General features: G+C 48.1%; 13 protein-coding genes across 15 annotated transcripts; 7 read left to right on the top strand and 6 right to left on the bottom strand.

The window, feature by feature from the left end:
• Window positions 1-130: 130 nt before the first annotated feature.
• FOXG_10976 (D-amino-acid oxidase) lies at window positions 131-1,403 on the bottom strand (the record flags this gene model as incomplete). Its single annotated transcript, XM_018390445.1, has 4 exons — window positions 1,343-1,403; window positions 1,159-1,293; window positions 1,010-1,107; window positions 131-960 (listed from the first exon to the last, which is right to left on the bottom strand). The coding sequence occupies exons 1-4, from the start codon at window positions 1,366-1,368 to the stop codon at window positions 131-133; spliced, it is 1,089 nt and encodes a 362-aa protein (XP_018248908.1). The 5' UTR covers window positions 1,369-1,403.
• Window positions 1,404-2,023: 620 nt separating this feature from the next.
• Window positions 2,024-2,653, top strand: FOXG_10977 (uncharacterized protein; the record flags this gene model as incomplete). Its single annotated transcript, XM_018390446.1, has 1 exon — window positions 2,024-2,653. One exon carries the CDS (start codon window positions 2,024-2,026, stop codon window positions 2,651-2,653), a length of 630 nt encoding a protein of 209 aa, XP_018248909.1.
• Window positions 2,654-2,713: 60 nt separating this feature from the next.
• Window positions 2,714-3,239, top strand: FOXG_20417 (uncharacterized protein; the record flags this gene model as incomplete). Its single annotated transcript, XM_018400701.1, has 2 exons — window positions 2,714-3,079; window positions 3,135-3,239. The coding sequence occupies 2 exons, from the start codon at window positions 2,714-2,716 to the stop codon at window positions 3,237-3,239; spliced, it is 471 nt and encodes a 156-aa protein (XP_018248910.1).
• On the bottom strand, window positions 3,156-5,169 carry FOXG_20418 (uncharacterized protein). Its single transcript, XM_018400702.1, has 5 exons — window positions 5,012-5,169; window positions 4,592-4,949; window positions 4,325-4,544; window positions 4,139-4,272; window positions 3,156-4,090 (listed from the first exon to the last, which is right to left on the bottom strand). Exons 2-5 carry the CDS (start codon window positions 4,840-4,842, stop codon window positions 3,262-3,264), a joined length of 1,434 nt encoding a protein of 477 aa, XP_018248911.1. The 5' UTR covers window positions 4,843-4,949; window positions 5,012-5,169; the 3' UTR covers window positions 3,156-3,261.
• A 3,879-nt stretch (window positions 5,170-9,048) lies between these two features.
• FOXG_10980 (uncharacterized protein) lies at window positions 9,049-9,723 on the top strand (the record flags this gene model as incomplete). The annotated part of the gene is made up of 1 exon (XM_018390447.1): window positions 9,049-9,723. One exon carries the CDS (start codon window positions 9,049-9,051, stop codon window positions 9,721-9,723), a length of 675 nt encoding a protein of 224 aa, XP_018248912.1.
• Window positions 9,724-12,467: 2,744 nt separating this feature from the next.
• Window positions 12,468-12,901, top strand: FOXG_10981 (uncharacterized protein; the record flags this gene model as incomplete). Its single annotated transcript, XM_018390448.1, has 2 exons — window positions 12,468-12,650; window positions 12,710-12,901. The coding sequence occupies 2 exons, from the start codon at window positions 12,468-12,470 to the stop codon at window positions 12,899-12,901; spliced, it is 375 nt and encodes a 124-aa protein (XP_018248913.1).
• Window positions 12,902-13,585: 684 nt separating this feature from the next.
• FOXG_10982 (uncharacterized protein) lies at window positions 13,586-14,323 on the top strand (the record flags this gene model as incomplete). The annotated part of the gene is made up of 1 exon (XM_018390449.1): window positions 13,586-14,323. One exon carries the CDS (start codon window positions 13,586-13,588, stop codon window positions 14,321-14,323), a length of 738 nt encoding a protein of 245 aa, XP_018248914.1.
• A 420-nt stretch (window positions 14,324-14,743) lies between these two features.
• FOXG_10983 (uncharacterized protein) lies at window positions 14,744-16,992 on the bottom strand. 2 transcript variants are annotated; one of them, XM_018390450.1, is made up of 4 exons: window positions 16,593-16,992; window positions 15,841-16,396; window positions 15,629-15,793; window positions 14,744-15,577 (listed from the first exon to the last, which is right to left on the bottom strand). In XM_018390450.1, exons 1-4 carry the CDS (start codon window positions 16,769-16,771, stop codon window positions 14,825-14,827), a joined length of 1,653 nt encoding a protein of 550 aa, XP_018248915.1. In that variant the 5' UTR covers window positions 16,772-16,992; the 3' UTR covers window positions 14,744-14,824. The 2 variants fall into 2 exon arrangements, with proteins under 2 accessions (XP_018248915.1, XP_018248916.1); XM_018390451.1 differs by having other exon boundaries at window positions 15,841-16,992.
• A 1,814-nt stretch (window positions 16,993-18,806) lies between these two features.
• FOXG_10984 (uncharacterized protein) lies at window positions 18,807-21,436 on the top strand. The gene is made up of 2 exons (XM_018390452.1): window positions 18,807-19,910; window positions 19,987-21,436. The coding sequence occupies exon 1, from the start codon at window positions 18,822-18,824 to the stop codon at window positions 19,851-19,853; it is 1,032 nt and encodes a 343-aa protein (XP_018248917.1). The 5' UTR covers window positions 18,807-18,821; the 3' UTR covers window positions 19,854-19,910; window positions 19,987-21,436.
• On the bottom strand, window positions 20,155-20,313 carry FOXG_20419 (uncharacterized protein; the record flags this gene model as incomplete). The annotated part of the gene is made up of 1 exon (XM_018400703.1): window positions 20,155-20,313. One exon carries the CDS (start codon window positions 20,311-20,313, stop codon window positions 20,155-20,157), a length of 159 nt encoding a protein of 52 aa, XP_018248918.1.
• Window positions 20,962-23,016, bottom strand: FOXG_10985 (uncharacterized protein; the record flags this gene model as incomplete). The annotated part of the gene is made up of 4 exons (XM_018390453.1): window positions 20,962-21,318; window positions 21,363-21,654; window positions 21,699-22,119; window positions 22,167-23,016. 4 exons carry the CDS (start codon window positions 23,014-23,016, stop codon window positions 20,962-20,964), a joined length of 1,920 nt encoding a protein of 639 aa, XP_018248919.1.
• A 382-nt stretch (window positions 23,017-23,398) lies between these two features.
• FOXG_20420 (uncharacterized protein) lies at window positions 23,399-25,011 on the top strand. Of its 2 annotated transcripts, none has more exons than XM_018400705.1 (3): window positions 23,399-23,745; window positions 23,792-23,911; window positions 23,965-25,011. In XM_018400705.1, exons 1-3 carry the CDS (start codon window positions 23,661-23,663, stop codon window positions 23,973-23,975), a joined length of 216 nt encoding a protein of 71 aa, XP_018248921.1. In that variant the 5' UTR covers window positions 23,399-23,660; the 3' UTR covers window positions 23,976-25,011. The 2 variants fall into 2 exon arrangements, with proteins under 2 accessions (XP_018248921.1, XP_018248920.1); XM_018400704.1 differs by having other exon boundaries at window positions 23,480-23,745; window positions 23,962-25,011.
• Window positions 24,025-24,773, bottom strand: FOXG_10986 (uncharacterized protein). Its single transcript, XM_018390454.1, has one exon. It carries the CDS (start codon window positions 24,715-24,717, stop codon window positions 24,283-24,285), a length of 435 nt encoding a protein of 144 aa, XP_018248922.1. The 5' UTR covers window positions 24,718-24,773; the 3' UTR covers window positions 24,025-24,282.
• Window positions 25,012-25,420: the final 409 nt, after the last annotated feature.

A 25,420-nucleotide genomic window follows, 5' to 3' on the forward strand; every position in this document is an offset into this window, starting at 1 on the left:
TGGAAATTGGAAGATGTATACTCATACGCATTTCTGAGTTTAATTCATTGAGGCTGAAGCGCAGAGACTTTTATGAGAAATGTAATTGATTGTAAATAATACGCTGAACAACAGTACTTGAAGTTGACCCTCACAGCTTCGCCCGAGTCTTATCAGTGACCTTGTCAACAAGCTCAACCACTCCCTCCGCACAACCATAAGACCCCATATATCCCCATCCAGAATGCCCATAATTATGAATAACCCACGTCTCATCATCCAATTTCTCCTCTTCCAGCCTCAATCCCCCCTTTCTATAAGGCCTAAACCCAACACCATGACGGATAACACTTAACCCAGTAATTCCCTTTCCACCAGCGATGTCAGGACAAAGATCTACAATTCTCTGCATGATCCGGTTCGCGGTGTTCGGATCAGGCTGTGTATCCCAATTCCCAATCTGATACGTCCCACCAATAACCGTACCACCGCCAGCTGCTCTCTGCATAGCATAGATCTCCTCACCGCTTTCATCGAGGGCGCTAGAACACATGAAGAGTGGTAAGTTCTTGGGTGTTTCGTTGCGAACGAGGACGATTTGACCCCGTGCTGGTGCGACGGTTGTGTCTTGCACGCCTCCGAGCTTTAGAGATCCGAGACCAGTGGCGTTTACGATGATGTTAGCTTTTTCTCCAGTATGGCTGAGATATTTGGCTTCATTGATGTGAGTTAGAATAGCGCGCTTTACGACGACGCCGTATTTGAGGCATTGGCCGAGAAGCCAGGGGAGATAGATGGCTGTGTTGATGCAAACTCCTTGGTATTGGAAGCCAGAGTCGTAGCCTGTTGCGACTTCGGATGGATGGTTGTTCCGGAAGTTGTTGAAGATTTCTTTGAACCATGGGTTATCGGCGTAGAAATGGGCTGAGAATCCAGATTTGGCGGACTCTGTGTCTTTATTCCGACGAAGAACATGCGTTGCTTGCGATGTTAGCCATTATCTGGTCTTTAACAAGTCTCAAGAACTTACTCTGGAAATGAATGCCCGCCTCAGGGGTCTCCTCGACAAGTTTCTTTAAGGCGATCCATGTTCTTCGTTCCCAGCGACTTGCGTCCTTTGGTGATAAGCTTGATAATGTTAGTACGATGGTCTTGAAAGTAATTCAGTGCTTGGCTTACGGAATGACATTGGCTCCGGCCCATGGTGAGGCATACTCGGCATCATAGTCACCGGGCATATGCTTGCCGACAACGGTGACTTTGTTACCCTCCTTGGCCAGCAACAATGCTGAGGTGAGGCCAATTACACCAGCACTAGATATCGTTAGCTGAAGTTTCCGTGGTATCAATTTGAATATCTTACCCGATAACGACAACGGTATTTGTCATGATGAGAATTATATAATTCTAGAATATTATTTGAGGAAACTATAGAGATTGTGATATTTGAACTATAGCTTAGAGAACGTCGAATTTAAGTGATAGCTATTCATGTGGTTACATTGTAAATGATCACTTGTGATTGGTTACTTCGCGGATGCATGCCTATCTCGACAGAGTGGAGCTAGTGGTATGTGAACTGTTTCCCAAAGAGTATCTGGGGTAGACTTGTTATCTGCAAGCACTAATTCAGTGCGTAGTGAACTCAAAAAAAGTTCATTCTCGCGCTGGCTTGCCAAGTTTAACACAGAGAACTGTCGCGTGACTAATGTGAGTATCGCATCGTGTTCTAGACCCAGGCCTCAGGGGGAAGGGAAGCTTCTGACCTCGAGGCGAGGTGCCAAAAGACACCTGGTCTAAGGCCCATTATTTCTACACTAAACTGATACTCAATTAACCTAAGTCTTTTTTTCACTTTAGATTACATATCATGCGTTGTTTTGTCTCCACTCGCCAGGACAAGAGAAGCCTTTCCGAAGTACCTAAAGGTAATTCAGTGCAAGACGTCCCGCCAATCAAATGCACCATATCAAACTCCACAGTTCACTGCTCTCCACTTCAACGCCCTTCATCTTTTGGCTAACCTGGCTCATCGTCTTCTGAGATGGCTACAACGCCGAGATACAGAATCGAATCGATCACCACAGGTCTCCGGAGCGGTAATCATGATGCACGCTTCTCCGTCCGCCGGAATGGCAAAGCATTCTACATCAAGATCTCACCGACAAAGTTCATCAACTCTCCCAACATGACAGAGAAGTACATGGCATACCTTGAAGTCCTCGAGTCAGGTGAGGAGGTCATCGGCGACATACATGATACCGACGTCTACGAATGGGCCATGGCCCCATTTGTGTCTCTCCTGGTCGAGCTCGCACCTCCTCCGGAATGTGGTCTAAAAGACATCAAAATCACTCTACACGAGCATCAATTTCCGGAGTTCTTTGTCTTTGAACTAGACATCATTGACAAAAAGTTACGTCCTCGACGTGTTGTAGCGGAGACGTCACCTGTGCGTCCGTCTTTTGTAACCTTTGATGATGACTTTCTCGATGACTTGGAGACTTGGACTGCTCTCTACGATCCCGCTGGAATAGTTTTAAGTTTCAAAGATCCTGAGGATGCGCGGTTCAAACCGCTAAATAAGGTTCTCATCGACGACTGCCGGACTGAGTGTTTCTTCAAGCCGTGCAACTTCGGCGTTCAGATCAGGCGCGAACTTGGGACCTATTAAATGATTCACGCGGCAGGTTTGGACTCATAGTTCAACTTGTGTCACCTTTACGGCATCGTCATGGATGAATATGACTTCATCCTTGGAATTTTGCTAACTCATATTGATAACCGAGGTTGTCCGCTCTCAACCAAGATCGCTCTCAAGGAACATCATGATCCTCCGCCTGAAGTGAGACAACGGTGGATGGATCAGATCGCCGCTGCTGTTTCTGGTTTACATGACACAGGAATAATCTGGGGAGATGTCAAGGCAGAGAATGTATTGATAGATCAGGATAGTAACGCGTGGGTTACCGATTTTGGTGGCGGCTATACTAAGGGCTGGGTCGATAAAGAGGTGGCGGAGACTATGGAAGGGGATAGAATGGGTATGGCGAAGCTAAGAGAGTTTGTCTTTCCAGCTGCATCAAAGAAAGGCGGAACAGTAGTGTACATTCTCATTAGATTCCAAGGATTGCAGAGGGATATACGATGTGTAGGCAACTTCAATGCTCCGACAAGGAGGCTTACGCGACATTTGTATCCATATCGCCGACTACTGTCCCACTCTCAAGGTTCGTGTACAATACCTCAATCCAGAATGATAATTAATTCTTTCTTCAGCACCTAGTCAGCTATTGCAGCCTCCCATATACCTTTCACATAATCATCCTCAGAGAAGTCCAACGGCCATGCAATATTCAACAACACCCTCCTTGCATCCTCCCACTTCGCCAAACCCATATCTCGACTCTGTTTCTTTATAATCCTCTCGAAAAACGGCTTCAAGCCAGGTTCTCGCTTCATATCCCCTAGTTTCTCATGTAAATAAAGACTCATCAATCCCAGAAACGATTCCCAGAATAACAACTCTGCAATATCTGGCGTATTTGGTTTCTGAAGCGCAAAGGAGAGATCACGTTGGAAGATCCTCATGCTACAGAGGTATATCTCCTTTGTGAAAGGGCGCCATAGAACAACTACTTGTTCAAGGAATAACTCTGCTGCGATGACCAATCCGCACCATGAAGTCTTTTGCTCAGCGTCTGAAATCGCTTCATGTTCACGATCGGTTGATGAAATGGAGGTTTGGTGCGATTCAAGAACTGCGTCGTAAACTCTAGCAGCTGCACCGGTTCTCCAGAAATCATCGTGTATCTTTTGAGCTTCTGTGAGATTATAGAATTCATCGGTGACTTTACGAAGACTGTTCACTATTGGCGCACTGTAGACGTCAGAGAGCCTTGCTCCGATGTCAGGCAGTATAAAGAATGTTGAGAAGAGGCGTATGGCTTTTAGCTTGAGACAGTGTAAGTAATGGCCCTCTGACTTGTACCATTTGTGCATGAGACGCATGGGATCGGAGACGGAGAGACTGTTCTTGTGTTGTGTTGAGTCTTCGGCGCGGAGGATGCCATGGAGGACGGTCTGTACGCCATGGATGAAGGTGGAGGTTCTGGGATGTCAGCTGACGCCAGGATTAGTCTGATTGATAAATACTCACAATAAAAAATAGCGATCAGATAGCTCTTGGTCACGAGTCTTGCCATTGGTATTCGACGGGTCTGTTATCCGACATGGTAGAGCGTAGATGACATTTAAATGCTTTTCGGCCATTTGCATGTCCCCACTGCAGAACTATCAATGAATTAATACGTCTGAAATAATGAGCGACGTTCATTTGCCATACCTCTGTGTATGCCAGGGTGGCAATCTGTTTGGTGATGGCAGCTGAAAGGGTGAGATCTCCACTGGAAAGCCATTTCTTCACCAATCGCACGGTCTCAATTCTATGAAAGAGGAATGTATGCTCAAATGCTTCGAGGCTGCCGACCTTAAATGTAAAATGAGTGGCTGCCATCAAAATCGCATTGCGGAGGGCTTCGGGATCCGATATGGTATATGGCATGCTATCAAGGTTAACTATTGGTTGGAAAGACGACACGGTTAGACGTACCAATCTTTGTGTTGCTCTGTGAGAGATGTGACAAGGGTTTCACCGTAGACAAAAGGGCTGTTAGTAGTGACCTGTCGCTCATGGATGTTGGGACCTACAGTAATTGAAGAGTTCATGCGATTTGAGGGGCATGTCAATGGCCACGCAGTCCAACGTCGTTGCAGAGCTCGACAAAATAAGCTGACGGACCAGAGCCTGGGTGTTAGGCACCTCAGGTCCCTTGGAAGAACTCGGAGCCTCCCAGGGAACATGTTCCCACGGCTGAGTTGCCCCAGCCTTCTCCAGCGCCCGTCTCTCCCTCAGTGGTATCTTGGCAGGTGGGTATTCACATGTTCTCCTACTATTAACGCAGTTCTCACTGTCAATTTGCACAGTCAGCTTTTCTCCGGGAAACAGCCTGGGTTTTTGCTGGGATCTCACCATGTGGGACGCTGCTCGCCACACCGCACCCTGCGGCTGCGGCACTCTGAGCAGCCAGTGCGGCTTCGTGTGTGGGCGCGCCGCTGTCGGACTTTGCCTTTGCCCTTGGTTTCGTCAGTGGCGTGACCGGCCATGGTTTTGTGTGGTTTAATTGCTTATCCGGACGGGCGGTTTCGGTGAAGAGAGAAGAAGGATGGAGGTGATCCATATTACACGCGTGTTGTAAGCACTAGACAGGGTTGTTGATAGGTGAGGATATTTGGGCCAAGGCCTGGTGTTAGGACGCGACTTGGCAGATTCATGCCAGGGTGTTGCTTCAGGGGTATTGTGCGTGGAGAGATACCTCGTCTAAATGTCCAGAAGTGTTGAATGGGGTATTACAATAACATCAGCCTCGAAAGATGGAGCCTCTTTGGGATAATTTGACGAAACATGCGCATTTTCTGTTGGTGCTGCGCAGGGAGCCTGTTAGAGATATGGAAAAAGCATAGAGGCATAAGAGCAATTGCATCTATCAAGGTTGAAGAATTATGGCCATTCTTCTAATTTAATATCACATTATAAGGCATAAGTATCGTTGTATGGCAAACAAAGTGATGATCTATAAATACAAGCAAGAAATAATTGAACTAATCAGAATACCTCTCGTTTTTTCCTTTCAACCCTATTTTCAGCTTCCCCTAGCCAGCCACTACCCAGCCTGCTGAAACTCGGCTATCATCTCTCCAAGACTCCTCCGAGTACCACGAGACAATATGACAGCAAACCCGACGCTGCCGAACTCTATTATATATCGTCATTAGAGTTCTTTCTCGTGGCCTGGCGTCTTCATCTCTAACCACAGTCTCTCAACAGCAGCCACAAACTCATTGTAGTTCACCTGGTCCCATTTTGGCAGTGATTTTAGTTCTCGCCAGTAGCAGTGACGTATCTCAGCGCAAACAATCCACTCAGCCTGCAAGATAAAGGAGTGGTGTCGTCTATTCCGTTCTGCGTCGGACTTTATCCCGAGTAACAAATGCTTCGTCAAGAAATTCCTATCTTTCAGTTGGTAGCATCGCTCCATTGCTTCCATATCTACACACCTGAGGGTGGAGTGAAAGGCAGCGAAGTTGTCAGCACAATAATATGCTTGGCGTAGCTCGTGAAAGAACACTCTGCACTCTGCAACTTAATGCCAAGCTCTTGAAGTCCTTATGCGATAGGATCTGGGCCTGTTCATCCTCCCAGGCTCACCTGTGATGTTGAGCAGAACTTCAACAGGGAGGAGAGCCAGCTTTCCTATTGTTGAGGCCGTGAAGAATTTATCTCTACAGATGTAGAATGGGAGACTTGATCGAGATCCCGGCTTGACATGTTTGCGTTACACAATGATGTGTGATTTGTTGTATATCGTCTGTGTTAATTGTGGATTCATAACAAAACTCTTTGGACTCATTGTACTCTATTAGGTTCGATGGAATATGGCCTTAACTTATATTCACGCTAGACCAACTTCATTAAAATCATCAAGTGCTGCTTATGATGCGTCTAGACCGAAAAGCCAAAACAAAGTCGCCCGGCCTAAATCTTTCATGGCTCAACGTAAATGAAAGAGCAGGCATCTGTGCTTGTCTTTCATGAAGCTTTCCTCTTGTTTACTCAGGCTAACAATATCTGCGCAGATGGGTGGAAACAACGGCGAGGCCACTTGTTGGTGGTAAAGGCAACAAAGGACCCGAAGCCCGAGCACATCGCTCTGTTTTAGTATTTTGAACAAATCTCGATTGAATATACGGGATGGTCGAGGCCAAGTCTGGCATGCAGTAAAGGCAGATTAGTGTCTTTGTTATCCATGCGAGTCTTAACAAAGCGTCCGTCTAAGCCACAAAAGTAATACTGATCTTCGAGTCGCCTTGAACAGGAGTATTCCAAATAAGCTATTAATAAAATTAATACTGTGAGATATCGTTTTTCATCGCTTGTATTTCAGTGGCCTGAGGCAGGGTTCCAACGTACTGTTTCAGATGCTAACTGCAAACTCATGGTTAAGGTAAGGCTTTCAATGAGCTTCCAGTCTTGGGCAACAGCCGAAAATAACCTGTCTAGCTCATATCCCAGTTTTTCCAGGAGTATTCTGGGGCTTGAGCCAGTGTATGGTGTGTATAGCGGTTCATAAGCTTGAATTAATTGAAGTTTTCAGCGTGTTGGCTTGGTACATCCCGTTGAGAGATCATGAGCTTTAATTATCAGTCGACTTCCCGTCAACTTTCCATCTTTTTTACACGTAGATACCAAATCCTCTGCGGATTCCAATCTTTGTCAACCCCTACCCGGTGAGGTCGACGCGTCTTCTCCGGAAATTCAGGCTCGCTCTACTCGTCGTACAAATATGTGCTCATGAGCTCAGTTGTTGTTGCTAGATGTTTAATATCCTTGCATAGCGTGATAAGGCGTTCTTTTCCGTTGGCGTCAATGGTGCGTGGGCTCAGCATGACCATTCTGGCGATTCATCGGAGAGCTTCTAAAGTTCCATAGAATAAGGCTGGCTCAAGCTTGTCTATGGCACCGTAGCGCACGAGAAGGCTCATCTTTGCTTCCCAAATGTCGGCTGCCTGCCCTCTGTGGTCCACTCCAACCAGAAGAAGGTTCCATGAGATCAACATAAGGACCTGATAGTACACCTGTGAAGTCTGTCTTGGTGGATCACGGCTCGTCATCTCGATCATCGGGGTGAAAGTTCCTTGAGCATTACATCAATTCTTCAGTGCTGATGGGGGTGCCCAAGTATCCAATCCCAAGTCTGTCATGAAAACACCACGCTTAGTGTACTCTTGAACAAGAACGTGCAAGACAATGGGCGGACAATGCGACCGAAGCTCAATGGCCATAGTAGTTTAGTGCCATGCCATATACGTATTCAAGTCGCCCAGAACAAATTCAGGAGTTAATTCATGTTGCTCCCATCGCTTTGCTGCATATGCTGGGGCTCGTTCAGGATTCATGCGAATCGGGATCGAAATACCCTGATTACTCAGAAATCTAAGCATTTTGCAGACTCCGTTCATTTTCTTTTCGTTTCTTCCCCTCAGCAGAAGTTGAACAAAAAGTTCCGGCATCATGGTGGTCATTGTTGACAGAGGACTAGGATCTTGAGACCAATCATTGATCGGATATCCCTTCCAGCATAGCCACATGCGAGCATTCGGATAGTTCTTTTCCAGTTTCCTTTAATTATGCCAAATAGAGGGATTTTTTAATCGGCCTATGTGTACGGTGCTTCATGGTTACGCTCCATTCTTGCGACGTCTAGAATCTTGAGTCATTTCCGGAAATCTGTTCAGTCATGCGCTTGGTAATGTAATGGGCGAATAACATTGGGGAATCCAGCTGGAAACAAGGCCAGCGATCGACGGTTGTTGGAGGCGGGCGTATCAATACTCTTGCCTATCAAGACAATCAACTCATCGGGGAGAAGCTCCGATACTCCGGTTTGATTCGGGCGTTTGTTGGAGGGCTGCGCGATGAATGATGAGCATCCTGACTCGAGAGGGAGACAGGGACACATGGTGATGGATATCTTTATGGGACGCCAATAGGGCAATCGAAGTCACATATTTGAACTCTGAGTCGAGTAGTGATGTGAATAAGAGAGAGATACAGTGACGTCCTGAGTACACTGTTCCAGTATCGATTGACTACTGTGTAGTGTCGAACTGGGACTGTGTTCATTGTTGTTCTCACGATTCCAGAACAATGTGACTTCTACCGGGAACTTGAAGCCGGGTTCTGATCTCTTTGTCACATTAGGACAGGGGCCCTGAAAATGGAAGCAAACGACACTCGGATCAACCGAAGTCAGTGAGAGGCGGACTACAAAGACTCAACAGAATTGGTGCGTGAAAGGCTTTCTCATAGTTATAAAACACGTTCAATTAGCCTTGATTTCGAGATGTCACCAATAACCCCAGCATTCACACTCGTTTCAACTTTGCTTCTACAGAATTTCTCAGTTTATCAGCAAAAACGCTGCACATCATTCTTCTACTCTCTTTACCATGAATTCCCATTCCTCCACCCAGACTCAAAGCAAACTCTGCCGCCTCCCTCCAGAGCTCATGCTGGATATTCTGGACGCTACTAGAAAGTACTCAGACAAGATCAGACTTGTCAGCACTTGTTGGAGGCTATACGATCTCCTCATACTATTCGTCTACTCCGAAGCCGGTAGACAGCTTAGATGGTTGCCAATGTTTGACGCCGCAAAGCGTGGCAATTGTCGCACACTTGCCAGATGCATAGAAGCTGGAGCACCTATTGACTACGAGGATTCTGAATTCCCTTTTCGTCCTATTCGTCCTCTTCAAACAGCTATCGCGTTCGCTCGGCCTCTCACCGTCAAGTGGCTTCTTGAACATGGAGCAAATCCGAATTCTACGAGAGACGCCGATAGAGCCTCTTTCTCATGCCCTCTTGCACAGGCTCTTGGTTCTATTCTTAGACCAGGACTGTCCTTCAAGTCTGTACCTTATCAAATGGAACTTAGATACTGTAAGGTTCCAAGCCGCAAGCATTATGTGCGTAATAATCGCGAGATTATCAAGGCCCTCCGTCAAGCGGGTGCCGACGAGCAGCCCCTTGGATACCTTGAACGAAGCCATCTGGATGCAATTGAAGCCGGGGTTCACTGTTGTTCTCATCACAAACCCCGTCTCTGGTGCCCAGATTGGTAAAGGCACGTCTTGATCCTTGACTTTGTGCGTTAGAACTACGGTATATGGGTAGATTTGTCTTTTTCTTCGATGTTTCTCTTTACGCTTTTCTTCTTTATAGTTTATTGACTTTGGTACTAGTTCATCATCGGTTTCTTTTTATTTTAGAGTTTTCATATAATCTCTTTTGTATAGTTTCAGTCATATTTCTTGCTTTACATTATTACGAAGAATAGTATTACAATTCTTTCTAACTGACTGCCCGAGTTTCAACTTGTAAGACTATAACTTATTAACAGAATACCATAGGTTACTATCACTGTGGGCTTTTTAACTTCCGCTCTACACTTAGGGCCTGACGAAAAGGCAGAATCATACGAACGACAAGGCTGATGTTGTATTGGGGGTTAGCCCAGCTCTCCTGATTGGTCAGAATCAAACCACTGAGCGTCTGGGTAGGTAGCTTAGTGAGTGTCATCCTAGATATAACCTCACTTTTAACCCAAAATATACTACATCACCGTTATTGAAATCTATTAGTTTCTGCATCTCATTAAGCCCGTGTATGAATATTATTACTTCCAGACTGCTGAATCTCAAAATTATTACAAATGAGGGGGTACGGGCTTACAAGTAGGTAACTAGGCAAAAGAGACTTCCTGCTTGTTCCTTCTATAAGACGCGTATGGATTGTCCGCTTCAACTTGGGACGAATGTTGGAACATCAATCTGAAGACATCATGATCTCAGGTGGGAGGGTAAGGCCCAAAGTCAATGAGGTATTGGATCAGCGCCCCTTAATTTCGGCTCTTCGCATCTATCCCGCCTCCAAATGCAGCCAAGCAGTACCCACGTACTGATGCCTAGCCTCCGTATCCGTACTCCCACGGAGGTTGAGGGTCGCGATTTAGTTGACCTTAGTAAGCTAGACCTGACACAGTCAATTCAATTGGGCCAATCATGGCACTAACTTAACATCTAAACTCTGGAGATTTGGACACTGTAATCAAGTTAGTGAATAACTAAGTAGTTACATACAAGATGCACATGGTATTGGCAGCATAGCCAGGCTTGGCTTGACAAAATGTAGCTGACATTAACTTTGCTTGAAATTCTCCTTTTTGACCAAGTTGGGAAATTATTATGGTGGTACAATTACTCACCATCAATGTGATATATTACAAACCGGGAATCCCGGCACCTCCCATCAATCAACTGGCTGATAAGAACAGGTTTCAGCTCAGGCTGCACATCTAATGCATATTCTTATTCGTATTCATATTTATACTCATATTCATACACATAGGTCTTTTTGTGAGCATCACAAAAGCATTGCTGAAGGGAGATCCCGATGCACTCAACAGCGACTCGCCTCTCGCGACAAACACTCCAGCATCCTTCACTTTTGTCTCTACTCGTTCGATTCTCGCAGCTAGTTAGGAATGATCTCAGCAAACCAGAGAACCTGTACTGCGTCCAATCTGGGTCAGCTTGCACCTGGATATCGCACTATACCAACTCACGGAACTTGGTTGCACCGATCAATACAAGCCACTTCGGTGAGCTGACCAATCACACTCTTGTGTTTACACAACAACTTACGACAAGGCCGCGGGCGCGGGCGCCGCGCCTATGTTCTCTTCGAATGGACCAGAGGTTCATCAAGATGCTCCGCAGCCCGGTTGCTAGTTGTTGGTAACTCCAATATTCTAACAAGATGTCAGATATTCGTTTTATTATTGCAAAAGCAACTGGTGCTATAGAGCGCTATTGAAACTCACAAGTTGATTTAGTAGTGAACCATTACGCAGGTGTATTATGTGGAAATTGCGGGGAGGCTGTTGATGAAGATGTTGTTCTTGCGCTGAGGCTCTAAGGAGAAACAGGGGTCTTTACCTTTTGCTTTTTTATGTGTTAGCTTGATGTTTCTACCCATGAAACTTGGTGGCGCCTATGGATTCATCCAGGCTTCCCTGCACATATGACCAATGATGCTGTTTACCAAAATCTTGCCCAACTTGATCGCGATCGAACCAATCGGCATTTCGGAACCAGGGCAGTTCGCATGGTAATTTGGGTTCAATAAGCAGCTTATTTGAACAGCAATGAACAATAAGGGGTCTAAACTAGTTCATCCCTCATGTTCTGAAAAGGACTGCCTACCCGCCTTGAGCCAGGGAGTCCATGTGGCAACCCCATATGGTAGTCTTCTAGAAGCGGCGTTGCTGAGATTTCAGCTATTGATCTTTAGCGTGACATCAATTCTTTGTTCTTCTCTTCTCCTGTCTCATAATCCCCTCTAGTTTGATACATTTTTACGACCAATATGTCTATTCTTAACCCTGACAACGTTAGTTCTATCAGGACCCAACTTCTTCATGATGCATCAGGTCACTGGGCCCTGTATTTCAGGTATTTTTATACTGCGAAGGTTGACCAACATGGTTATCTCTTCTTCTCATTGGAGCAAGCTACCAGGTTCCCAAGCTATGACTCTGTTATGGTCAGTGGAAAACTCAGAGAACAGTATGGGGCTAGTTTCAATAGGGTTGGCCATCTCTTCGTATGTAAGCTGGGAAGTCTATCATAAATACCAGATCCTTTCCAACATTCTCTGATCCTTCTCTATTTCAAATTTTCAACATTTCCTTATCCCCTTTCACTTCAACACCAACAGCTTGACATCTTTTCGGGTCAAAAGATCAGCTCTATTTGTACATAAATCGTTTGACAGTCCACCAATTCCCTATACCCTATTGCCAATCATGGCCACGACCAATAACACTCCACTCTCGGAGAACGAGCAACTGATGCTTGGTGATATCTGCAACACCTTGAAGAATGCTCGACTTTCCCAGTGCCCCAATTGCTCACTCACAGGCATTTCTGGCAGCACCCATTGCCATGGTTTCAAATGCGGATCCAAGTTGCCCGGCTCAATTTCTGAGGTAAAGGTAATGCATCAATCCCCCGTATCATCTCTATACATTTGACTAACTATTTCCAGTGGGCTTGTGCAACGCGCATACTCAACATTGTGTGGCTGTACGTGCAACAGCATGGGCCGCTTGACCATGTTCTTGAACTAGTCATTCTTGAGTTCATTGATCCCACCATTGAGCCGGACTCAGAATGGATTATTGAGCACTTCAACCCAGCATTGATCCTCCTGAAGAACTATCGTGCAGAGATCCTTTGAGGCTAAGCTACGGAGCATCCACCATGGTTTATTGGGGGCCAGATAGCCACGCAAGGAAGACACAATCTTGTAGCCTTTTCACTCGAGACTGGCATCTCGTTTGATGTTGAACCATCGACAAGCACACGCTGGACGGTGCTTCTTGTGTTGGGCTGCTTTCTTACATCAGGTTATTGGGATAGATGAGCGATACTGTCTTTACTGTTTTGGGGTATTTGTTTAGATTGAGTTATCGGGTTTATCATAGACGGCATAACATCATAGCAAGCAGAAATTGGAGTTTTTCTTTCTTTCCCCCCCAATATCAACTGACACCTCTTCCCCTTCGTGACTGTTGCGCTTCAAGTGTCACTAGTGTTCGCTCTTCAGCCTGAACATGCTCTGTTCCCTTGGACAGCTTTCTTCCAAGTTCAATAGCGCTTGCGACCATTATTCACTGTTGCTCCAACTGCGCGAACGGCGTTGGCGGTGGTGCTGCCACTGTCAGCTTCTACTTCCATGTCAACACTCCTGCCAACTCATCTCAACTTCTCCCAACTCTTCTCTTCACACTTTTCTTGTTATTATCTTGTAATCTCGTCTCTCGTAACTATCACGAGTAGTCTTGACTCAATACCCCAACGCAATATATCACCCGTCACAAACAGTCTTCTCAATATTTCATCCATCAATACATCGCCCGTCATGTCCTCTCCCACCAGCAATTCTCCCAGCCTCACCCCATCTGAAGACACCGCTCCCATCACGATACCTCCCGTCAACGCGGTCGCTATCTCTCCTACCAACCAGCCTGCTATAATCAGCATGGCGCTCAGCCCCTCACCCCTCGAGCGCCTCCCCCAAGAGATTCTTCTTCATATCAACAAGCTCCTCATCTTCCGCCACGCCTCCCGCCTCGCCCGAACTTCAAAGTTCCTGTACCAAATCTTGAACAAGGAGCTATACAAGCTCGCAGGCAAACACGACCACTGGTACCCGCTGTACGTCGCAGCAGCGACCAGCAACATCGCAACTTTCGAGCGCTGTCTCGAGTTCGGCGCAGTGATTGACTCCCATTGGCCACTAAACTCAACCCTGACATTTGGGCACGGTCAGCGACTCTTTCTCTCGCTGGGCTGGCGCCCGCTGCGCCAGGCAATCTCGTCTCGACAGGTCGAGGCAGTCAAATGGCTCCTTAGGCATGGCGCTGACCCGGACGAGACGTTCGCGGAAGCTGTTCTGTTGGGTCTGCGTGAAGCACCTCTTGCTCTTGCGTTTCGCCGTGGTTACGGTTCGTTGGAGAATGTGACGCCTAGCCGGTCTATTCTTTTCGCCCTCCTTGAGGCCGGTGCTGGTCTGGATTATATCGATGAAGGTCCGGCTGAGGAGATTGAGGCTATGTACAATGATTCCAGCTACATCAGCTTGTACTGGTGGATCTGAGTGGTAACAGTGGTCTTGATTTGTTATTTGTTTGGGCTCTGAGCATCGCACGCTGTCGAGACACTCACGTCTTGACGCACCGACAGACATCTTTTTGCGTTTCGACTTTGCTTTTTCGTTTTGTCTTTCACATTTCGACGCAATTTCCCCTATTCGCCCTCATTCATGAGTATTCCTGGCTTGGAAACGTTGAGTGGTGGATGAAGCGATGTAATGAATTGGCTGAGTACAGGGTAGTGAGATAACTAGGACTCACATGGCGTTGGACATCTAGGCGTATGAAAGGGTGTATTGAGACAACCATGTACTTTTAACTATCATCTCCGCTCAATCGGTAGGCAGTGGGATCGTTTGGTAGGATTTCATGTATGATCACGAGGATAGATTGTCACTTTGGAGGGAGTTGGTAGACACTGTGAATGAAGTAGACAGAAATCTATTGCTTGTACTGTCTCGCAGAAAACAAATCGCACGCGCTCTCGCAAGTCTAGTCTATGAAATCTAATGCAATCCACTCTCCCCCGTCCTCGCCATGTGCTGCTGGCACTTGATCATGATATCCAGCTGATCACTAACATCCTTCAACCGCCCCAACACCTTTCTGTTACCATCGGTGAAGTTGAGGATCGAGTACGGCACACCAGTGTCGTTGCAGAACTCCCGAATCATGAACTGCACCTTGCGCAGGTTATGGCGCGGCACACGTGGGAACAAGTGGTGAACGGCCTGGAACTGGAGACCGCCATGCACAAAGTCCATCCACGCGGGGCAGTCGACGTCCATAGTGGTGCGGAGCTGGCGCTGGGCGAAGGACTCGGTCTCGCCGAGGTCGACGGTTGACATTCCCCAGTGGGAGAGGGTGATTTGCACGTGGAGCGGCATGGTGATGATGTGGGAGACCAGGACGAAGATGACGCGGGTGGTCCAGTCGGGGAGACCGCGCCAGAGGAGGCAGTAGCCGAAGAGGAACCAGTAGCAGGCCATGAAGGTGATCTCGGTAGGTCGAATCCACCAGGCGCGACTCTTTCCGAGCTGTGAGGACTTCTCGGAGAGGACGTGGAGCCAGGAGAGGAGGTACAGGTTGAAGCGCGCGATGCCCATGACGGGGTAGTAAGTCCAGCGCTGGAAGGGGACGAGGAAATCGGCTGCGGCGTCCCAGACGAAAGTGAAATTGTAGTAAGTTGAGCGAAGGGACTTGAAGAATGAGGGGCATGTCGCAAAGAGGGGAACGTTCTGGATATCAGGATCATGTTCCTAAGAATGTCAGTATTGAGTAGTGTTTGATGAGGGAAGTGAGTGTCTTACGGGTTGGTTCGTCACGAGATGGTGCACGTTGTGACTGCTCTTCCACCATCCAATCGATAGACCACAGCAGAAATCAGCAATGAACATGCCAATGAGAGTGTCGACGACAAAATTAGACGTAATCGCAAGATGGCCAGCATCATGCGCGCTGAACATGATTTGATGCTACTCATGTTAGTCAAAGCTTCACAACCAGACAGAGAGCGACATACCCAGAACAATCCCAAGAACACAGCAGATGTGATGTACCACTGGTTATAAAACAACACACCAAACAGCGTAAACAGCGTCGTGTATCGCATCATCTCCTTCCCATACTCAACGTACGGACACTGATAAAGACCCTCGTCGTGAATCCTCTGGTGGAGAAGCTGATACTTTCTCGCAATCTCATCCTGGACACGCGTATCCAGCGACGGGTACGTTTCAAGATCGTTCTGAATCTCCCGCGCAACACCTGCATTCGCCACACGCAGCGTCGCAGTACGCTTTCGCGAGTCAGCCGTCTTTGCTACTGCGCGCTGGCGAAGACCCTCTCCTCCATCTTTGACATCCACGCTGGGCGATGATGACGCGGAACTAACGGCGTCATCGAGACTGGTGTTGTCGTCTGTGTCGGAGGATGTGCTCGAGTCTGAGAGATCGATCTCTTGGGCGTCGAGGCGAAAGACGCCGCCTCTAATTGGTGGTGTGCGGTTCACCCAGGATCCTTGCTTCCGACCGATCCGATAGGCCTTCATGGTTCGTAAGGTCGCTTCCGAGTGATAACTATCCCAAAGGAGAAAAATGTGTTAGTTTAACCTGATCTGATCTGTATTGCTGTCTCCCCCGCAAAATGCAATGTACATGTCATATTGGCGTGCAGGCCAATGGGGTGTTGTAGTGTAGTGGTGTGTTTCTCATTTTGGTATAGTGTACCCGTGCAACGCTCAACCTCAACACCATAAAAAGCATCGTGACTTACGCTTTCATCTCGTCGGTCGCATCTCTGCCCACCATGTGAAGAACTGCTAATCTTCCACCGGGATGTCTATCCATCCAGCCGTCGAGCTTGAGTACCGAGTCTTCGAAGACGACGATTGTTTGACCAGCTGCGATCATCCTCTCAACCGCCGCAGCGGTCAAGATCTTGTCGCGGTTCATTTCGGGGGTGTTTTAGTCGTGATATGTTTTATAAGGAATGTCGAAATGAAAGGAGAGACAATCGAGAAAAAGAGAAATGGAAGAAGGAGGGGAGCAGTGATCTAGTGTCACTGTAGGAAGAGAGAGTGGATATGAATGAAGAGCAAACAGAGCAGAACGGGAACCACAGCAGCAAACAGCCGAGGCAGCACAACGAGATAAGTACTTGCTCACTCTCTCACATCAGGGGCACAGCCTTCGAAAAGCTATCCATTTATTTCACATCGTACGTACTCCAATGGCGCATATTCGCCCCCCTCATCACCAATAGCCAAAAAAGATAGCGTCGCTGGGGTTAGCTCAAAGGAGATTGAACACATCTCAGGAACCCTGTGTAGCCAAGACTTTTCTCGTCCTTCTCAGGTGCAAGGACCACATATTAAACTGGTCTTGGGGTTTGGGACTAGGCCAAAGTGGAGATGGGCTTGTGAAACAAGAGTCAAGAGGTGCAAGGTGACCTTGGCCCTGGTAGGTCAGTTAAGTTGCGGTGTTGGGGATCTAGACCCGAGGGTGGCTTTGGATGGTGACAGTGACGGGACATGTTCTAGAAAAATAGCTTATTTTCACCCTGCTCTCGCGTGCGTATGCGAAAGCGACAGATTGTGACGTTTGAGATTGAACCAACAGCTAAAAGGAGATACACGTATCGCATGTTCCGTATTCTCGTCCGTCTGCAATTACGCGTAACAGAAAACTACTCAAAACACTTTCCGTACCCGTACGGACCAGGGGATTTTCACTCTCGTTCTCCTCGTTCTCTCTAACGCGTAATCGGATACCTCCCCCTCCAGGAATAGCTCATCTTTTTTTCTTGCTCCGTCCGAGGATGGATACGAAAATCACTCCTCCACCGTCGGAAAACCACACACAACACGCGTTCTGGGTCCTGCGCCCCCCCTTACCCCACTCCCCCTGTAGCTCGTTGCCCACTTGCAGCGGGGGGCGTTACAGTACAGAGACCCTGATTTTTTTTTTAGGATCTGGTCCTGTCCCGCGGGTGCCCGTATTGGCATCGGCGGTGGTCCGTACGCGTAAAACGAAATAAACGAAACCGATGGGGGGGAAAAGTCAAAAAGAAAAGGGGCGCGCGCAACAAACGTTCTAGAATAAGGGTCTTTATTTTTGACAATCAAAAAAGTATAATTGCTACAGGGTCTCTCTCGGCATTTCTTGGGTGTTACGTACGCTGTGTTGCACGTGGTAACTCTGTTGGAAGCTTGTCATGTTCTACACGTTGCGTAGCTCAAACCACTTGAGTAAGGTACCTTAGCTTCAAAAGGGGGCAGCACCGCCAATCTTAGTGTAAAGTAGGTCGCTACGTGCTGGTGACTGCAACATGCCATGAATCGAACCACAAGTATATTAACAAATCTTGGCTAACGCGAAAAAAGAACCTGTTTTTCGTAAACGGCGCAGCAAAAACTACCTCACCTTGCTCACTACCTACCTCACTCAGTAATTAACCTTGCGCGTTTTTCTCTCGCCACACAAGAAAGGGGTTACTGCAGTCTTGGCTTCTGAGGGAGCTAAGCTTTAGATACCCCTGCTTTCCGTGGTGTGAGAGATTACCTGCACTCCGTAGGACTGGGTGTCCAATCCTATGGCGAAAAATTAACGTGTCAAGATTAACTCTATGCAGCTGTGACCCAGATCTTGCTAGCGCCCCACGTTTTATCTTGAGTGCGGTGGGTTGGGCTAATCTTATCTTATCGCCGCTCTCTGGGGCAGTTAAATAAGATGAGACGCGGATGGGATTGGGACTTTGGTTGGATGGTTTAGGGTAATGATGATTTTGCGACGGTATGTTCCGTTAAGAGTTGGTTATCGAACAATTGAACGTGAAGAAGGTTAGGTAGGTATGTTGAAGATGATGTATTGTTCAGTGGCTATTGAATCGTCTGCCGACATCGCATCAGTGAACCCCTCATTGCGTGATCCAACAATTTACCTCGTACCACTGTACTCACTACTCACTGAGGTATCCATTTATAACTCAACAACCATCATCAAAATGCCCTCCCAAGACTTCACCCAAATCCCCGTAATCGACATCTCATCCCCCACTCCTCAAACGCTCTCTAATCTCCGCACCGCCCTCGCAGAAATCGGCTTCCTCTACATCTCCAATCACTCCGTCCCCACCTCCACAATAACATCCCTCATCAACATCCTCCCAGAACTCTTTTCCCTCCCCCCAGAAGCAAAACAAGAAATCGCTCTAGAAAACTCCCCGCATTTTCTAGGATACAGCGCTGCCGGGACGGAAACTACAGCTGGGAAAGCTGATCTGAGAGAACAAGTTGAGCTTGCGACGGAACTTGAGAGAGCGCCTGATGGTGCGCCGCTCTATGATGGGTTGAGGGGGCCGAATCAATGGCCATCTGGTCTTCCGGAGCTGAAGGGTGTTGTTACGCGGTATATTGAGGAACTCACACTACTAGGGGAACGATTTCTTCGACTTGTTGCCCAAGCTCTTGATCTTCCGGAAGAGATCTTCTTCTCATACCTTTCTGATCAACATCGGCTTAAATTGGTTCACTACCCAGCTTCAACAACATCATCCCAAGGCGTCGGCCCGCACAAAGATTCATCAGGATGGTGGACCTTCCTTCTCCAAGCATCCCCCCAAGTAAACGGTCTTCAAGTCCTCAACAAATCCGGCTCATGGATCGACGTCCCCGCCATCCCGGACACTTTCGTCGTCAACATCGGCCAAGCGTTTGAAGTCGTGACCAACGGGGTATGCAAAGCGACAACGCATCGCGTACTGTCCTCCCCAAAAGAAAGGTTCAGCATTCCGTTCTTTCAAGGTGTGCGACGTGATTTAACGAGACGTGAGGCAATGACTTCGTTGAAGGAGCATTTTGAGCGGTGGGGAACCGGTGAGGAGGCGGGTGAGGCGGGGAGGGTGGATAATCCGTTTGTGAGGGGGTTGTATGATACTTGGGGGGAGACGCAGTTGAGGACGAAAGTTAGGAGTCATAGGGAGATTGGGAGGAGGTTTTATGGGGAGGTTTATGAGAGGTATATTGAAGATTCGTGAGGGAGAGGTGTGATGACGTGGTGGTGGTGAGGAAGTGTCCGAGAACTTTCCGTGAGGGTATAAAGCTCCGAGACGACATTATCACTCCGTTCGATCGCTTCAATTCCACTCTACATCAACTAATGATTGATAGTATATCAATATGGCACTCGAATTGCCCGCGCGACAGAAATTTACAGCTCACAGCGGCAATGTGTACTCATGCATCGTCATCCCTCCAACCGCCCAGTCAACAACCCTTCTCTTTCTTCACGGCTTTCCATCAACCCTCACAGACTGGGTCCATCAAATCCAACACTTCTCATCCGAAGGATACGGCGTCGTCGCTCTGGATCTGCTCGGCTACGGTGAAAGTAGCAAGCCAACAGATGTAAACGCGTACCGTCTCAAGCCGATGAGCGATGAGGTCATTGAGCTGCTCGACCATTTGGACCTGAAGACCGTTGTTGGAATTGGCCATGATTTCGGCGCGACGCTTTTATCGAGAATGGCGGCTTATCATTCCTCGCGCTGGGAAGCTCTTGTGTTTCTGGCTGTTGGTCCGCCGAAGCTTGGGACGCCGTTCGATGTCGACATGATCAATACCATGACCAAGCAGTTTCTGGGGTATGAGATGCTCGGATACATCCCATGGCTAGCCGATTACAGGTCGCAGGAAATTCTCGAGAAGAACGCTGAAGCGGCGATGAGTCTGATGTTTTGTCGCAATCGAGAAGAATGGGAGACGTGGTTTCATCCCGTGGGCAAGATGGATGAGTTTGTGCGTGAAGATCGCAGACTTCCCATCGCATTGTGGTATACCGAAGATTTGCAGAAAGCACATCTAAAGGCATTCGGCTCGCATGATGGGTATAAAGGCGTGTGTCGATGGTATCGCATGTGGAAAGACAACCTCTTCGCTCCTGACGAACAAGGTTTTGAAGACTTTCACATCTCACAACCCGTTCTCTTCATCGTTCCATCAGAGCCCGAGCAATCCGCTGCCCAACAGCAGCAAATGCTTTCATCATGGACCCCCAATCTCCAAACCGTCAAGCTAAACACTAGTCACTGGATCCATATCCAAGCTCCCTCTGAAACCAACACCACTATCCAGAACTTCCTCACCTCACGCAGGGAGACTTAACTGCTCAGGCCTCAACCAATCAAACGTATCCAAAAGATCAAAATTAAAGTCCAGCTGCGTCGGAATACCCCAATCCAGCGTATCCAGCGCTCCTCCACCTGCAATAGGCGCATTGAGGTTGTGGTCTAGTACACCCTGTATAACAGCTTTGCAGTCGGCGCAGAGATCGGCGTTGGGGGCGGGTGGACGGACCCAATCGAGGAATCCGATCAAAAGACTGAGCTTTTGGATTATGGCGGAGCGGCTTAGTTTGGGGCAGTCGGGATGGGTGCCGCGGAATGTTGGGCGGAGGAGTTCGAGACAGAGGATACCGCCTCCGGGGGCGGCGAAGGCCATGAGCTGGAGCTGTTAGATAGAGAAAAGATAATGGTCAGAGTACATACGAGCCATTCAAAGTCTCGTCTCATGCCGGAGAAGCGATCTTGGTGTGTCCAGAAGAGAAGTGTTAATGTGACCATCTCAAAGCTAATCGGCAGTAAACGGTTCTCATCGATGTGGCCGAGACGAAGCAATAGCCTCTCCACGAAGAAGAGATTCTGCATGTGTTCTAGTCGAATAAGAATCCGTGAGTATACTTTTTGGACATCACAGTCTGGGTCGTCGAGTTCATCGGGTCGATGGATGAGATTTGCTGGAAAACTCTCATACGTCCTTTCAGCGCGAGCCTTGATCTCACTACCTTTGTTAGTAAAGCACCCAAAAGCATGTTAGTCACGTACGTTAGACTCTCAAAAGTGACCTTGACGCTATTCGCAAGTGCAATCTCAAGGAGCTCATCCTTAATGTAAGCAATCTGCGAACGCGCCCTAACCATAGATGATCCTTTCAGATCACCAACGTGACGAAACCCATTGGCATCTAACTCTTGCACCGCATGTCGAACAGTAGCTTGATCAGACTCAAGGTCCAAATCTGTCAGGTCCAATGGAAGAGGGGATGAGAAGAAGCGGCGACTGAGGAGCGGCGGACGGCCCGTAAAGGAGACAAGGACTTTGTCGACGTTGAAGACACGGGCGGTGATGCGACGTCTGTGTTCGGAGCAGAGAGAGGGGATATAGTTTGTGTCTTCTGATCCGACGTGTCGACCAAGGAATGTGAGGAGTGCGACGGTCTCTGCGAAGTAGCGCCAGCATGTTAAACCTATGAATGTTAGCGAGCTTCAACTGATGGGATGAACGACAATTCACCTGCGTCGCCTGAGACGAGAGATTCAGTGGTGACTCGTCGGTAGCAAAGATACAGCATAATGTCATTCCCAGGTGTGAAATGTCGAGCCAGCTCGATGCAATACCCCAAACACTTGACCACAACTGGCGCATCGAAGCTCGGCGAGCCATCCCAGTACGTCCAGATCAACCCAACCGACTCCCATCGGATATTAATCCCCATGAATTGATCAGTCCAAGCCTTTGCACTCGAATGCTCATCGCGAAAAGGGCGTGCCGTGTTATGGCTTACATGACGCGCCACCACATCCAGGTCCGCATCATCTCGCGACGAGAGATACCGTCCCCAGTCTCTGTGGAGCGTGTCTATAATATCCTGAATCGCTCTGAAGATCCATCCGTCTGTGAGACAGTGAAGTCTATGTGCCATAACATCATGTTGAGATTGAGGCAGACACCGAAGAACATAAAGACTCATCTCCCTCAAGTGAGACGGAAGATCGATCACACTTCTACCCCTCGGCGCCCTCGGCTCGACCTCCACCGGGGGCCCGTGGACGAGCGACAGGCTGTTGCGGGTTTCTTCAAAGACAGCATTGTGACTGGTGAAGCCGAGATAACCTGGTGCCACGGCGGGTGAAGGCGTCGAGTCAGTGCTCGGTGGTGGAGGTTGATGCTCGGTGCGAACGGGGGACCGAAGCCGTTGCTTCTTAACTGTGGCACCCGAAACGGTGTAAATGCAGGTCTCGTTCCGCTTTCTGCAGCGTGAACAGGTTGGCTGGCCGTGGTCGCAAGCTACTTTCCGCGCTCGACATGGATCGCAGGCTTGAGGGCGACCGTTTAGGCGTAGGAGAAGAGGGGCCGTTGACATGGCGCCATTGACTTGTGATGGGTGTTGCTGATGAATCCGATGATGATAAATCTTAATTCTCGGCTTGGACGTTGCTTCGGCTTGAGATATCGGCCTCAAAATTGTGTTATGTTTGATGTCGGGTTGAAGATAGAGTGTTGAATGTGGGGTTCGGCCTGAAAATAGAGTACTCGGCTTGACTTTAGCAGACTCGGCCTGAGATTCGTGGCCTCGGCTTGACAATAAGTGGCTTCGGCTCGAATTCGAGCGACTCGGCTTGGGAATAATGGAGAGTCGGGCTCGGTACCCACTTGGTTCAGCTCGGCTTACAGGGGTTTATACTACTTTTGGCACGCCGAGTGGTAATGCAGAGTGCGGAATGTGTCACACGGAGTCGAATTGAAGCCTTCAATCATGCAGGGCTGACAAGGTGTGATCCATTTCAAGGGCGCTGAGATGTCATTTTTTTAACGTTTGTGACTCAATCGATTGATGGTGTGTAGAATCTATCTCGAGTATAAGTAGAAGCTGTGTCCCCGAGGTTTGAGGCATCAGAATAAGATACATCAGCATCACTACAGCCTACCGTCTACAAGACATTTACACTACACTCAAAGAGGCACTCTACACTACACACTTATATATCAACACACAACAACTTCACAATGTCGAACCCTACATACAAGAACGCCAACGTCTCTGAGACAACTCTCGTTGACACGACAAAGCCTTCAACAAGTACCAAGCCTGGTACGTCTCATTCGCAACCTCTCAATCACCTTCACTAACAAGACAGGTCTTGAAACCACACCATATAAGCCTTCACTCAAGGAAAAGATTCAGAGGAAGCTCGCAGGCTCAGTCGACCCTACAAAAAAGCCAGCCGACCCCTACAAGTCATGGGAAGCTCGATCAGGTCAGCAAGATAATCACTAAGTATAACGGCTAAAGCTAATGCGTTCCTAGTAGCACTGCTCTAAATGGACCGAGACATGACACCGTGAATTTTGGCTAGAGATTTGGACGTATGGGAGCACGCTATGGTTGAACTTGTCTTTTTTTTGTTGGCTAGAGATATCCCTGTATCAGAATGAACTGATCTGTCGCTTTTGCCTTATGATCTAATGAAACACGTTGGTGCTTATTCCCATTCCTTCGGTCCCATCGTCAGCCCCAACTGTAAAAGTAAGCCATGACTGCCGCGCAATGTCGGCAGATGCGGGCGTATATAAGCTCCAGTAGCGTAATCGGAAGTGTCGGGATAAGCGCGCTGATCCGATTCTTACTTCACTGCGAGTCCGAGGCATCCTTTCTCTTCGAGACCTCCCACTCCGCGCGGTTGACCTCGCCCCTTGTATAGATATCGCTCTGATTGGTCCAGAAGTGCACACGGCTTCCAAAATGGTGTCGCGCAATGGAGGCGATCTCCTTTATGCTGTCTAGCGTGCCGGCGTCGAAGACGCTCGAGGTGCGCAGGCTGAGGAACAGGTCGCAGTTGTTGGGGTTAGCGGGGATTCGCGGGTTGTTGGTGAGCACGAAGTGGATGAATCGCTTGTCGAGGAAGTTGGGGAAGTCGGCGTCGGTGGGGAGAACGAGGAGGCGGGATTCTTGGTCGGTTTTGTAGACGGTGGTTATGTCGTCGAGGAATTCGGCGTAGCGGGTTTTGTTCTCGGGGGTAGGGGGGAGAGAGGGGAAGATGTCGAAGCCGCAGTCGAAAGACATGATGAATGTGTTTATTGAGGCGAAGGTGTGTGTTTATGAGGATGAAGATGGAAGAGATGTTGCGATGGAGAGTTGAGATGGAGTTGAGGGGAGATGGAAGTTGATGGCGAAGTGGTTGAGCAGCATTGCTTCGCGTTCCTGCCTGGCGCTGGCATCTGCGAAGCTGTTTGCTCCAGCATTTATGCACACTTTGCTCTTAGTTTCGAGGCTTAAACAAACGTCTTCTTCATTTGATCAGACTCGCGCCACTCTAATCTACAGATCTTGCTTCAAAGGATGAACCATAAATTAAGCATCGTGAACAAACTTTCGCATCTCCATAAGTTGAGGACAAGACCAAGAGACTTGCATGTGTGATTAAGTTGCTATACTAATAGAGATAACCCCATTTCTACTTCTTTTGCACGCAGGTATTGTGTAGTGCTAGTCGTCTGCCTCCCGTTTGTTTGCATTGACGAATGACGACAAATGAAGTTATCACGAAATGTGTGGATCCAAAATCGGGGGCTGCTTGCGAGGTGCACAAACGTATAACCACACATTCGCAAATAAAATGGAGGCAAGATTGATAGAAATGAACGGTGCAGCATTTCTTGAAGCTCTCAGAAGAAGTAGTTCGCTGGGTGCGAACCACAGTTGCATCTCGAACAAAGGCTCTTCATCGTTACAACTTTGCAAGCATATACTCCACGACCGAGTCTCG

Source organism: Fusarium oxysporum, chromosome 1 (genome assembly GCF_000149955.1).
Source record: "Fusarium oxysporum f. sp. lycopersici 4287 chromosome 1, whole genome shotgun sequence".
Lineage (NCBI taxonomy): Eukaryota > Fungi > Ascomycota > Sordariomycetes > Hypocreales > Nectriaceae > Fusarium > Fusarium oxysporum.